This window comes from Brassica napus, chromosome C3, assembly GCF_020379485.1.
Source record: "Brassica napus cultivar Da-Ae chromosome C3, Da-Ae, whole genome shotgun sequence".
NCBI lineage: Eukaryota > Viridiplantae > Streptophyta > Magnoliopsida > Brassicales > Brassicaceae > Brassica > Brassica napus.
In genome coordinates this window covers 57,193,896-57,208,568 of record NC_063446.1, presented here as the reverse complement: position 1 = coordinate 57,208,568, position 14,673 = coordinate 57,193,896, and the positions used below count along the sequence as shown (strand labels likewise).

Genomic DNA, 14,673 nt, shown 5'->3' with positions numbered 1-14,673 from the left:
TAAAAAATCCTTAACGAACACATTTTGATAATTGATTACTTAATCTGCATTCTAAGAAAACCCTTCAACAAAAATCAGAGACTTAACTATACTCCATTCTCCAATGCTAAAGTATTTGTTTTATCTTTTGGTCAAGGGATTTGCTACGAATAATATTTGTTTTCAAAGAAAGATAGTTTCTTATACGTCATTTGTATTTGTTTAATATGTAACTTATAAGTTTTTGTATTTTGAAGATTAGTCAAGGAAAAACAGATAAGATTTCAACAAGTACCGAAGAAGAAAACTTTACGCAGGAAAGGTGATATGTGTAGTCATCTCATGTGCTGAATCTTATTACATCTGATGCGTATGCACGTAAAGTAAAGCAAAGCAAACAGCACAACCTGAAACTTTTAAAAGCAAATTCTAAAAGTTATAGAATTTAAGAGCCATGTGAATCTACAGTTACATACACGAGCGTCCAACAGTTCACTAAAAAGAAGAGCACACGCTTTAGAGATAGAGACATGTTCCTTACCAGAACATAGAATCTGTTTACCCAAATATGGCAACTATTTAAATGCATGTTAACGCCAGAAGATGGCAGCATTTTACAGTAGAGACTGAATCACCATTTCCTGATTTAGTAACTTATTTTTATAATACTATAAAAATTCCACATTCTCTGACTCAATGCCCTAAATTCACAGCTTCGAACACCAAAATTTGAGAGCTTTTAGGCAACAACACTTTCTCTCTTTTTGTCTCTCAAGCTACACTTCCCTGGTCTGAAGTTTCTTCATAGTAGTAAGGAGTTAACTTGCCGGATCTTGTCTTGTTCAGGCTCTCCTCATCTCCACCGCCGATTTCTTGCAACATCTTAACCACACGTCTCATCGAAGGTCGGTTTATAGGCAAAGGACTCGTGCAGAGAAGACCAACGTTGAGGATCTTGCTTATCTCTTCTTTGTAACAAGAGTCGAGTTTAGGGTCTATCACATGCTCTACACCTTTCTGGTCCAATGTCGAACAAACCCATTTCACCAAATCCTTCTCTCCCAACTCCGGATCAACCGGACGTTTCCTAGTCACTATCTCAAGAATCACTACCCCGAAACTGTAGATGTCACTCTTCTCGTTCACACGAAGCGTATATGCGTATTCTGCAAGTAGTCTCCATTAAACATGTAGTAATACTAATTATTAACCAACCGAACATTAAAGTTGAACCATTAAGACTAACCTGGTGCAATATAACCGCACGAGCCAGCAATCACTGACATAGACTTAGGAGCCTTCCCGGTCAAGTCAACGACTTTAGCCACTCCAAAATCAGCAACCCTCGCACCGTAATCTCCATCGATCAAAATATTGTTGGACTTAACATCTCTATGCACAATCGCTGGAACACAATCATGGTGAAGATAAGAAAGCCCCTCGGCCGCATCTAAGATGATCTTAAACCTCGTTTCCCACCCCAGAGTTCCTCCTTTGCTGCTATGCAGCAAATCTCCCAAGCTACCGTTAGGCATGTACTCGTAAACCAAGAGCTTGCAATCTCTCGTGGTGCAGCAACACCACAGCTTCACAATGTTCTTGTGCCTAATCTTACCTAACGTCTCGACCTCAGCCTCAAAGGCCTCGTCTTGAACTCCAGGTCGATCGCCTTTCTCTGGATCGGTGTCTTCTGTTTCTTTGACGGAGCCTGTCCATATACGTTTAACCGCGACGGTTTCTCCGTTGGTGAGTACAACTTTGTAGACTTTACCGGAAGCTCCACCTCCAACCACGTTCTCTTCATCTAAGCTTTCGAGAATCTCGTGCTCACTGAATCCGAGTTTGTGGAACGACATTAACGTCCACTTAGATCTCTCCACGGCTCTCGCTTTCTTGAAAGTCATGTACTTGAAGTAGAACCAAGCAAGTCCAGCAACAAACACCATCACCGCAAGTACGAAAATAGATCTGAGAAGCCATGCATAGCCTTTGTTCTTAGCTTCATCCTCGGAGCCACACAGTCCCTTGATATCACCACAAAGTCCCTGGTTCCCGAGGAAGCTGTTCTTATACATCTCTTTCGCTAAAGAAGCCGGTATCTCACCGGTTAACCGGTTATTCGACAGATTCAGCTGGTTTAGCTTCAAACCCTGCAACGAAACCGGGATCTCGCCAGAGAAAAGATTACCAGAGAGATCAAGATAGTTCAAGACAGACAAGCTCCCGATCTCGTCCGGGATCCTGCCGGAAAATTCGTTGTCGGCTAAGTTCAACTCGTTAAGCTTCTTCCATGATTTGATCTTAGGAGATAACTCCCCAGTAAACTGGTTCCCGTGAAGATCAAGAGTCCCCAACTCCACGAGATTCATCAAGCTATCAGGCAACGAGCCACTAAGCTTGTTCCCGCTCACCGACAACTGATTAAGCTTGTCCAAAGACCCGATCTCCTCCGGCAAAGATCCGGCGAACTCGTTGTTGGTCAGAACCAACATCGAGAGATTCGACGCCCCTCCGATAGTCTTCGAAATCTCGCCGGAGAACGAGTTGTTTATGAGCTCAAGCAAGGAAACATGCGGCAACCCCCAGAAACCGGCGGGAACTTGACCGGAAAACCGGTTATACGCTAACCGGACACGCGTCAAGCTCTTACAATCCCCGAGACTCTCCGGTAAAACCCCGGAGAAGGAGTTGTTTATCACCAGCAGCTCCTCTAGCTCCCCTCTCGCGCACAGACTCGCCGGTAACTCGCCGGAGAACTCGTTTTCCGACACGTCTATCCGATTCAGCGGCGAGTTAACGCCGAGGTCTCGTGGTAATGCCCCGGTGAGGCGGTTTCCGAATATCCTGAGGTCGTACAAGTTGGGAGATAGCGCTATGCTCTCCGGAAGCTCGCCTTCGAAATCGTTCTCGTAGAGAATCAAACTCTCCAACGGTACGCGGCAGAGCTCGTCCGGTATGGTCCCGGTTAACCGGTTCATCGACGCGTCGAGAAGTCGCAAGGATTTTAAATTCCCGAGCTCAACCGGGATAGCTCCGGTTAACGAGTTGTTATAAAGCTCAATCTGGACAACGCTGGCTAACCCGCCGAGGGGGCGAGGGATGGGGCCCACGAGGTTGTTGAGGGCAAGGTCTAGATTAACGAGTTTACTGAGTCGACCCAGCGAGTCAGGGATCTCCCCGATTAAATTACACTCCGTGAGCCACAAGACTTGGAGGTTCGTTAAGTTTCCGAGCTCCGGCGGGATCCGACCCGGGGTAAACGGGTTGTAGGATAGGTTCAGCATCTTCAGGGAGGTGACGTTACCGAGAAACGGCGGGATCGTCCCGTCTAAGAGGTTGCTGATGAGAGAAAGAACTTGGAGGTTCTCAAATTTGCCGAAACTCGCCGGAATGTCGCCGGAGAAGTTGTTTCCGGACAAATCAAGGGAGGTTAAGGAGGGGAGGTCGGCGAGGGTGTGGGGGATCTCTCCGGTGAAGAGACACTGGGAGAGGTCGAGAGTCTTGAGGCTCTTGCAAGCTCCGATGTCGAGTGGGAGGTCGGAGCTGATTGAGTTGTTGGAGAAGGAGAGATGCGATAGGTTGGAGAGACGGCAGATGACGGAAGGGAAAGGGCCGGCGAGGTTGGCGTTGGAGAGGTCGACGGAAGTGACGGAGGAGGAGGAGGAGGAGTTTTTATTGTCGCAAGAGACGCCGTGCCACCGACAAGGCGACGCGTCTTGGGAGTTCCACGTGGAGAGAGAGGAGTCTGGGTCGTCTAGAGAGAGCTTGACTTGCTGGAGGATAAGGCCTTCTTGGTTTAGAGAGAAGACGGAGGGGAAAAGGAGGAAGAGGAAGAGAAGACGCATCTTTAAACGGCCGGTCTCAACGACGATGAGAGAGAGAAAGATAGTAGAGAGAGAGTGAGATGAGACTTGAAGAGTGTGTTGAAGGATGAGAATAATAAAGAAGAGAGTCTGTCTGAAAAGCGTTGACCGGGGAAACAGCCGAGTTATCGACTTATCGTGAATCTGACTGTGAATGCTAAAAATTACTATTGTTTTCTACTATCATTGAATTATCTTTTAATTCGTTTGCAAATAATTATTAATATTAGATATATATGTCTAGTTTTCAACGTAGATTATAATTATTGCTTGTTTATCTGTTTTAAGATTTGTTACTGATCATAAAAGAGAATGTTTTTCTTTTCATTTGCTAACCACCTAAATAGAATAGAATGTTACAAATAACGATCTAATAGTCTATGGGAACATCCATCATTTGTAATCTTAACATTTACACTAAAATAACATTCATTATATGTACTGTATTTTCCAAGATTAATTATTGTTTGTTTGATACGCAAGAAACGATCAATTTCGTCAGATTAAACTAGATATTAACGTTTTATAAATACTTCTATCTTTATAAATCAGGTTATTTATGAAACACTTTCTCAGTATACAAAATATTGATGTTTTAATTTTTGTTTTATATTTGAAAAATTGAGGTTTTAGATAAGGTTCATGCATTTTTTATGAAAAAATAAAACATAAATCTAAAATAGGAATAGTATAATTTTATTAGGAAGCAAAAAAGAAATTAAACTAAACTAAAAATTAATAGATAAAAATATATATTTAATTTTTATTAATATGTGTGTAATTTAGGACATTGAATCAGAGAATGTTGTGATAAATAAAAATATATATATTTAATTTTTATTAATATGTGTGTAATTTTAAAACATCAATATTTTAAATACGGATGAAGTGATATGTTAAAGAAGTTTGTTATTGTTGCAAGAGGAAAGATAGCAGGAATTGTACAAATATTACGGTTTCCGCATTAAGAAAAACAACCCTAGAATATTAGAGAAAACGGTTGGGTAATGGTGTTGGTTGGCTCTTCTTTGAAAGAAAACCTGAAAAAAAATCATTCATTAGAGATAGAAGATACATTCATTTTGTTATAGTGTTCGAATCCTTAACTTGTTTAGGGAGTATTCATTGAATATACATGTGTTTATTGCAAGCGAAAACTTTTAAACTATTAATTTTAGGAAGAGCACTAAAACTAAAATTCAGCCAAGACATGTTTTAAATTTTCAAGGCTTTCCTAAATTTAAAAGCAACCAAATCATTGCTAAGTATTTAATATACCTACTCATTTAAATCTTTGCAGTAAAATTTATTATAGATATTAAATGGTTCAATTTTCCCAGCAAAGAGATCCACAAATAATAAATGTGATAAATGAGAGTTGTCTCTTGTATCATGTACCTATGTTATTAATGAATACTACTCATTCCGTTCTAGAATGTAAAATACTTAGAAGAAAATTTATGTTTCAAACTATAAAATGTTTTCATATTTCTAGGTAATTTTAATTTTATTAAAATCTTGTAACCGATCGAATTTAATAATTTTATTTTGTAATTGGTTAAATAGTTTTAATTTATAGTTTTAATAATACTTTTTAGATAAAAAGTAATTTTCTTAATAAACATGTTTTACGTAGAACATTTTATATTTAAGAAGGGAGAGAGTAATGATTCATTAATAATTGATTTATGAACAAGCAAACATGAAATAAGTTCATTCACAGCTGAATATATAAAGAAAACAAAAAGAAGATGAGATCAAATGGTTGATAAGCCGACGGTTAATGATATATGGAAATGTGGGATAGTATTTGGTTTGTGTAATTATTAAATGACACTGCATGCCAATCTCAATACGTACTCCAAATTGTCTTTTCTTTTGTCGCATCTCCAGTTTTGTTTTGTTCTAAACGTAAAACCACCTCCATTGGTGATCCTAACAAAGAGTTTTTAAGAAAAATCAAAAAAGAAAAAAAAGAAAAAATGCCTAAATGCAAGAGAACTGGTGTCAAAAAAGGAGTTTTAAGAAATGCTAAAAACTCCTAACGTGTCTCTCTTGTATTGGATATGCCTTAAAAACAAAAGGGAAAAAAATCCCATTTATTTTTCCGTCGGTTTCTTTCATCTTCTTCCTTCTTCTCTTTGCATGTTACAAAATCTATCGATCACTCCAGCATCTCCTCCAAATCTGTCAATGAAATCACCTTGGAGGTTCACTCTTTGCATGATGGAATTGCTCGATCTCGAGAAGCACTTCGCCTTCTACGGTGCTTACCACTGCAACCCAATCAACATCGTAATCCACATCTGCTTGGATAAGAAATTTGGGTTCGTTGCGGCTCTCATGTGTTTCGCTTGCTGGGTCGGTTCCAGTGTCTTCGCTGATCGATTAGGACCTTCTCTTGCCGTAAAGGTTTGATCTTTTTCTCTTTTGTCTGAATCTAAAAAAGTTTTCTTTTTGGAGGAGTGTATTTATGAGAGCATGTGCATCCATGTGTGTGTGTGTGTGCGCGCGCTTCATGCATTTATTCCAGCTAGCTCCACCTTTCGAGTTTGCATTGTTGGTTCCAAGACTTGTAATTGGTATTAGTGTTACGATCTCGTTTGTGAAGAGGTTCAAGTGTTTTGGATCATTTGATTAAGTTTGTTATGGATTCTTCCCTCGTTGAAATCCATCTGTTATGTAGACACTAACAATTTTCAGTTTTTTTCTCAGGTTGGGTTAGCCTCTTATTGATGTAGTGAAGAGAGTGGATTTGAGGAAACCCACATTGTGGAATCAGTTTCATGGGATGATCTTGAGAGAAACGCTGCTAGTAAAGCCGGTGGTTCTTCTGAAAGACATCACTCCTGGAAATCTCACCAGCACGACTCTTCTAGAAAAGGTATCCGCATAAAGTTTCATTATTTAACTAAGTTTTTTGAGTTACTTATATAGTAATGTAGATGGGTGAAACTTTTGATAATTGCATTGTAATGTTATCTGTTTTTGCCATCATGATAAAGTAACTGATGTTACCTGATTGCTTAGGTGACGAATCACCTGGAGACTTGTACGAACTGTGGAGGCAAGAACAGAATATCATAGCTGCAAGACTAGACAAGGAACTTAAATCCAGGTGGGAGCTTGATGAGCTGATTGAAGAACAGCTGAGCAGATACCAGTCGCATTACTTCAAGACCATGGTTCAACCTCCTTGAAGGATGTCTCTAACCTTCTCATGCCCACCTGGATACCACCTCATGAGCTGGCTGCTGTGTCCTGGCTTGTAGACTGGTGTTCCACATCCATTCTTGACCTTCCACAGAAATAAGATACCGCCTCATGAGCTGGCTGCTGTGTCCTGGCTTGGATACCGCCTCATGAGCTGACTCAGGTTTTGCTTTTCTCTCCATCACAAAAATAAGGAATGTTAGTGATGAACTAAAAGACAAAGGGGATGTTATTTTCTTTATAGTCCGGTTGAGTTAAGTGAAAGATTTGAATAGCAGAAACTGGTGACGTGCAGGTATAAAGTGTTGGAACTGGTGATGAAGAAGCTGCTGAATCAAACAGATACAGCAGAGTTTGTGGTCGCATTTGCAGGGATTCAAGACGCCATCCACCAGTTCTTGGAAATTCTGTCTTCTTAGCAACTCATATTGTCCATGTACAACAGTATGAAACCTGAAACTAACAGTTTCGCTGACCATGTCTTGATATAGTCATTGGTATTAACTCTTTATAAGCTATGCAATATTGATCGATGTTATGAACAAACCATTTATATTTTTCTCTTCGGAGTGTATTATGTTTCTCTTTACCTTTTCAACAAACCATTTCTTTTTTCCTCTTCCGAGTCTATCTTAAGACAAAAAGAGTATGTTATTGTGTTTCTATTATCATTGCAACAAACCATTTCACCAAAAATTCCTAAAATATTGTGTTTCTTTTACCATTTCACCAAAAACATTTATTCTAAATGGCTTCTTCCTCTTCTAATAATCTTGAAGAAATGATGGATTCCTCTTCTAATAATCTTGAAGAAATGATGGATGAAAGATTCGACCAAATTTTTGATCATCAGATAAAATCTCGGGAATATGATGAGCATTCGGAATCGAGTCCGTGAAAACAAAATACATCAAAAATCGATTTTTTCTCGTTTACGATTACTATTTGTATTTTCTATATGTTGTAATGTCTTCGTTTTTAAAAAAATTATATTCTTTCATGTTATGACATCCAATCATTCTACTTAAAAAAAAAATTTAAGAACTTCAATGAGATTCTACTATTGGACGAGGAAAAATTAAATTAGATTAACACGAGGAAAAATTAATTAGATTAACAAAGGTTCTAAACCTTTCAAATCACTATATTTATTACTAATTTATTGATCAGAACCCATAGGGTGTTCTAATTGATGGACATGCCTTAAGAGCACCAAGATTCTCGAGCAGTCTCTGATCATTTAAATATAGAAAAAATTACAAAAGTACGAAAGAGACATAATAAAGGAGAAAAAGAAGGAAGACGCTTCTTTTACAAGAGCTGTTCGTAGAGTGGGAAGAAACGGTGGAGACAGATGTTAATTTGTCAATGGTTGCAAATCTTTTATTTAACATATAATTATTTTCTTTATTTATATTATTATTATAATATGTTAAATACCTTATGAGAATTTTGTCCGCTGCAGATGCTCTAATAATGTTATGTTTTCTAACGCAGGCCCTACAAAAGATAACATATCATTTTATCCCACGTCTAAAGAAAATTGAAAACGTTTTTTTTTTTTTTTTTTTTTTTTGTTAACCGAGTATCATGGCCCCACCGAGTTGGTCCAGACTAGAGACCGAAGTGAGCATGGACGCTGCCAGGGCGTCACCATGTGGCTCACCGTGTAACGGTCTTCAGTCTCGGGTACTGCAGTCCACATGTAAATTTCCGCAGTGGTGAAGACTCGAACCCAAGAACGGACACTCCAGCTGGAGCTCGCATACCACTAGACCCAACCAACTTGGTTAAAATTGAAAACTTTAACCACCATCCCTAACTCACTGATCCCTGACTCGCTGATTTTAACCAACATTTATAATGGATTATCTAACCACCTATTTATACATATAAAAACATTATGTAAGTGTTTTTTTTTTTTTATAATCTAGGGGTTCCCCACTTACGTGGATCATTCTCCTGGGTCCAGTTAGGCAGCGGTCCACTTCACCCAGGAGGACTTTACCTGGGCTGGGGACAAGGTCCAACACCCAGTACCGCATTTGGTGACAGAATGGGCAGTTCGCCTCCGCCTGGCATCGAACCCGTAAGCATGACAATTGACCCACAGGGTCCTTACCAAGTGAGCTACCTCTTCCGGTCGACATTATGTAAGTTAGATCGCGTGTCTTCATATATCATGATTTGGAAATTTTCTAAGAGGTATTATCTGTTTTTAGCCAAAACAATATAATATTTTGTTTTACCTTACTCTCAACAAACAAGAAGAAAATCGATGGGAAACGAAAATGTAATTGACCGGACATAAACATTAGCAATTGTTGTAGTCAGTCAGCTTACTGTTGTTCTAAATTACTAAATTAATTATAAAATTAGGTTTTGTTACATTAACTATAAATAGATCAAGCACAAAGGTTTGAAATGTTTTTCTTTTCTTGTAAAATACTCCGTATAAGCTTGTAAAATAATTAATTATCTACAAATTGATTAGGGAAGTTTACTCAAATATACAATATTTTAGGACAAATAACTAGAACTATACATATTTTTTTTTATTACTGGTATTTTTTAAATACCAAACGTGCTTTTTTTTACGTTATGAGAAAAACATATTTACAAGAATGTCAGTACTTTTTAATGCCACGTAATCAAAAACCCGGCGCCACGTATGAATTCAGTTATGTATTTTCATTAAGTTGGCCGTAAAGAGTTATATACGTCGTTACGGCTGAGTTATTGCTACGTTGCGGCTGAATTAAACAACGCGGCTGACTTAAGAGAAAACGACTGACTTAAGAACATAAAATCAGCCGTTAGTTACGGCTGATTTACAGAAATCTGGCTGATTTATGGGATAACGGCTGACTTACGTACACAAGTTACGGCTGACTTATACATCGGCGGTTTGATTTTTTATAAAATTTGGTTGAGTTGTAGTTAAGTCACGGCTGAGTTATGTTTCCACAGTGAGTTAATGAACATCGACTGGCTGAGTTATTGAATTTACGGCCGACTTATGAGATGTTGTTACGGCTGAGTTATATTTAATCAGCCGTCATTGGATGGATTAATAGTAAACTCAGCTTATTTACGGCTGACTTATTAGCGAAAGATTAATTACTAGAATATCATTTGTTTGACCGCTGATTTATTTGACGATATGACTGACTTAAGATTTGTCATCCTAATTACAACTGATTTATTAGCGAAAGATTAATTACTGAAATAGTATCCATGTTTCGGCTGACTTACATTGTACATGAGAGCTGATTTATTTATGCTGAGTTATATATTCGTTTGGCGGCTGACTAACCGATTTTCCATGTCATCCGCCATGTCATCAATTCGGATTTACCATGTCATCACTAATGTTACAACAATAAAATAAGGGTCTATGTTATTCTTCATTCTTCATCTTCTTTATCTATCTTCTTCAACTTATTCTTTATCTTTCTCTGAGATCTTATGGTTCTGATAATTATTGTTTCCGCGACTGGGTCTGAAAACATAGATTTTTTAAAATTGAAAATATGAGACAGATCTACTACAGTCGTCGTCGTTTTCGATGATGATCGGTTAAAGAAGAAGCTTCCTCTCCTCCAGTTTCATGTATGGCGGTCCTATATCCTGCTGCTCCATCTCTCATTGGATTCGTCGTCTTGCAGAAGAAAAAAGACTCAAAGAGAGAGATGAAGAAGCTAAGTCCCGTAAATTGTAAGAAAATAAGAGAGTTGAACAAAAAAAATAAGAAAATGAGAGAAGACGAAGAAGATGATGAATTTGAAAGCTGAGTTTATATGTTTGATGACTCAGATGGTGCGTCATCTGAATATGATAACTTTAGTTCATACATTAAGTCTCCAACACATACGTTATGGCTGAATTATCCTTACGTTACGGCTAAGTTTATAATTTTTATAACTTTATAGTTTTAGGGTTTGAAGTTCAAATTTAAGAAAAGATTAAAGTTTTAATATTGTTTTCAAATGATTAACTTTATAATTTTTAGAATTTTATAATTCTATAGTTTAGGGTTTGAGGTTCAAATTTAAGAAAATATTAAAGTTTTCATATTGTGTTCAGAGTTGAAGGAATGAGTTTGTTCCCGTCCAAAATATTTTGTTCCCGCCCAAAATACGAAACGTCGCGAAACAAATTACGCTTGACGGCTGAGTTATAGGACAGCTGGCTTATACCATTCAGATACGTTACGACTGAGTTATGCATACTTTACAACTGAGTTATGCATACGTTACGGCTAAAGTTATAATCAAATTACAGTTGAGTTATGCATATGTTACGACTGATTTTATAATTTTTATAACTTCGTAGTTCTATAGTTTTGGGTTTGAGGTTCAAATTTAAGAAAATATTAAAGTTTTAATATTGTGTTCAAAACATAAAATTTATAATTTTTATAACTTTATAATTCTATAGTTTAGGGTTTGGGGTTTAAATTTTTAAAAAATATTAAAGTTTAAATATTGTGTTCAGAGTTGAAGGAATGATTTTTTTCCACCCAAAATATTTTTTTCCCACCCAAAATACGAAACGTCGAGAAACATATTACACTTAACGGCTGAGTTATAGGAACGTTACGATTGGCTTATACCATTCAGATAAGTTACGGCTGAATTATGCACACTTACAACTGAGTTATGCATATGTTATGGCTGAGTTTAATTATAAACCAACCCTAATTTATAACCTAGAAACAAAAAAGCTTGCAGCCGTGTCGACAAAATCTAAACCTAACTAAATCACCGCGTGTTTCTTCCATATCACGAAAGCCGGGAGGTCATTATTGTCTTCTTCCTTCGCCACCGCAGTCTCGTTACTACGAGAGCTCCGACGTCTTCAAGTCACACAACGGTTTTGTTATCTCCTCCACCATCAAGCTCATCTGCCTTATCCACCTTCTAGTAACAAGAACAAATTCAAAACACAGAGAAAGAGCGAGAGAGATTAGAAGAGAGAGAGATGACAAGTGTGGTGACAAGCGGTGGTAGTGGCGACTACGGTGAAGATGGAGACCGGAAAAAATGGATCTAAGAAACAGAAACAAGGACGACGTCGGCAAGTATAGATTGCGACGAGCTCAAATCCGTGATGACGGCGAAGACCAATCTTCTTCGACACTTTTTCTTTTTCTCCGACAATCTTCTTTTCTTCTTTGACGTTTCTTCTTCTCTCACTTCTAAGATTTACAAACCAAATATACTAAGGCATAAAAAATGAATGATAATGTATGAATCTCTCTTGTTTACAAGACATAAAGTGAGAGAGATGAAGAAGATCTGAAACTGTAAAGAACTCCCGAAAGAAAGAGAATAGGAGAAGGAGACGTCAAATAGAAGAGAGAATGTGAAGAAAAAAATGCATTTTAAACCATTAGATCAAAACTAATCAATGGTCAAGAATTGTAATACTTGTACTAAAAAAATCTAACCAATGAGAAAGAAGTTAGAAGATAACCACTAGATGGATTTGTAGCCCTTAGATTAAATCAATCAATGGTTAATGTTTTAATTTTGATGGTTAAAATTATATTTTATATTAAAGTGTATTTTTGATAAAGTTTTAAATTTTAAAACTTGGATTTTATGATTATATGTTGATTTTTTTATGTATGGTTTAAATATGAAGTTTAAAGTTTAGTGTATATAACTGAGTGAGTTTAGGGTTTGGTATATAGTGTTTTTGGTTTCGTTTTAAGATTTAAGATTATATTTTTAAATAACAAAAATATTAGAGTTTTAACATTTGTAGTTAGAATTTATGGCAGATGATTAATTAATTTTTTAAAAAAGTTTGAAGTTTAATGTTTTATGGTATAGATCAAAGTATGTAGTTCAGGGTTTAGGGTTAAAGGTTCGAAATAGATATGGTTTGAGATAATGTTTTGAAAATATTTAACTTTATAATTTTATATTTAATATTTGTAGTTTAAATTTTAAAACATTATAAAATATTATAATTTTATATTGAAAATATTGAACCCTTAGACTAAAATCAATCAATGGTCACGAAAAAAGCAATATAATTTGTAATTTTGGTTCTTTTCATTTTGTTTTAAAAATTGCTTAAATTTAAAAAATGTAGTCACGGGTTTAAATCAAAATTTAAAATGGAACTTTAAATTAAAGATTTTTTTTAAATGATTAAAATTTGAGTTTAACTCTAAACTATAAACGTAAACTTTAAAGCTAAACCTTAAACTTTAAATAATAATAAAAATATTGGATTTAATGTTCAAAGATAAACTTTAAATTTTTATAACTTTATAATTCTATAGTTTATGATTTGAGATTTATATTTAAGAAAAGATTAAAGTTAGAGTCTTGTAAGTCAGAATTGTATAAGTGATTGTAAGAGAACATATATCTCAAGATCAAGTTAAAGTCTCAACTTGAAGTTTAAGAAACTATACACATTCAGTTGATTTATATTCACTTGGTATTGATAAGATGATCTTCAATATAACTTATTAAAGTACTTGAATTCAGTTTTCCGATTTTAGGGTATGTTTGAGGTATTGCTGATTTATATAAACAATACGGCTGAGTTATCTAAATATTTTTTGATTTTAGGGTATTTTTGAGGTATGACTGAGTTATGTAAACGACAGGGCTGAGATATATATAAACGACACGGCTGGGTAGTGTAAACATAGTATAAATCAAAAACACAATACATGGGTGAGTTATGTTTTTTACATAGAAAACCAAAAATACAGGTTTTCTGCACAATTCTGGTATTCGTCTTCGTCTCTACTGAATCCGTCATTTCTTTTCATCTCCTTCATTTTCTTTTTGTTCAATTTTCTCTTTCTCTCAGATCTGAAAAAAAATTATATTATCCAAATATGGGTATGAAATCACAAACAAACTTAATTAAATACATCCTACAATTGTCGATCTGTGTGTTTTTTGGAATGTATTTGTCTTTTCTCCTCAGAATGCACACTTCTCATAGCTAGGTTTTCGGATATTGGCGGAAAGTAACTCAGCCATAACTGCATATATAAACCAACCGTAAAAGAAAAGTAACTCAGCCACACCATAAATTAAAACTCAGCCACAAACTCGAAAAACACAGCAGAGAAGATGATTTCGGGCAATTACAGCGAAAAATATTTCGTAAAAACAATTGGAGACGAAAATTTCGGGGAAGACGATATCGGAGAAGACAAGACAGAGAGTTAGTTCGAGGAAGACGGAGTAAACACAATGTCGATGACGATTTCAGGGAAGAGGCGGTTAGGATTCCTTTAGTTCTTCGACGAAGTTGTGATGTGTTGTTGTGTTTTTTTTTTCAACGTTATGTAATTAAAGAGATGGTTGATTGTTCTCTATTACTGATGTGAATACTTAATTAGTGATGTGGATTTAATGTTTAAAAATAATTTTAATTAAAAAACAAACCAAAGGTCCTTATTGTCATTTACTAGGGGTATCCAAACACTCTAGTAATTTTTAAAAGATGTATAACACTCTAGTAATAAACCAACTTTTCTTATACATTCTAGTAATTTTCTCAATTGATTATTACTTAAATAACCAAATTAGTTCACTTTCGTTACGTTTTCTTTTGGGTGAATTTACTAAATAACCAA

The 14,673-nt window shown here is 36.2% G+C and overlaps 1 protein-coding gene and 1 pseudogene across 1 annotated transcript; one reads left to right on the top strand and one right to left on the bottom strand.

Annotated features, from left to right (window-relative positions):
• Positions 1-393: 393 nt before the first annotated feature.
• LOC106389638 (receptor-like protein kinase HSL1) lies at positions 394-3,943 on the bottom strand. Its single transcript, XM_013829954.3, has 2 exons — positions 1,226-3,943; positions 394-1,145 (listed from the first exon to the last, which is right to left on the bottom strand). Exons 1-2 carry the CDS (start codon positions 3,822-3,824, stop codon positions 751-753), a joined length of 2,994 nt encoding a protein of 997 aa, XP_013685408.1. The 5' UTR covers positions 3,825-3,943; the 3' UTR covers positions 394-750.
• Positions 3,944-6,068: 2,125 nt separating this feature from the next.
• LOC106384573 lies at positions 6,069-7,344 on the top strand (annotated as a pseudogene).
• The last annotated feature ends 7,329 nt before the right edge of the window (positions 7,345-14,673 follow it).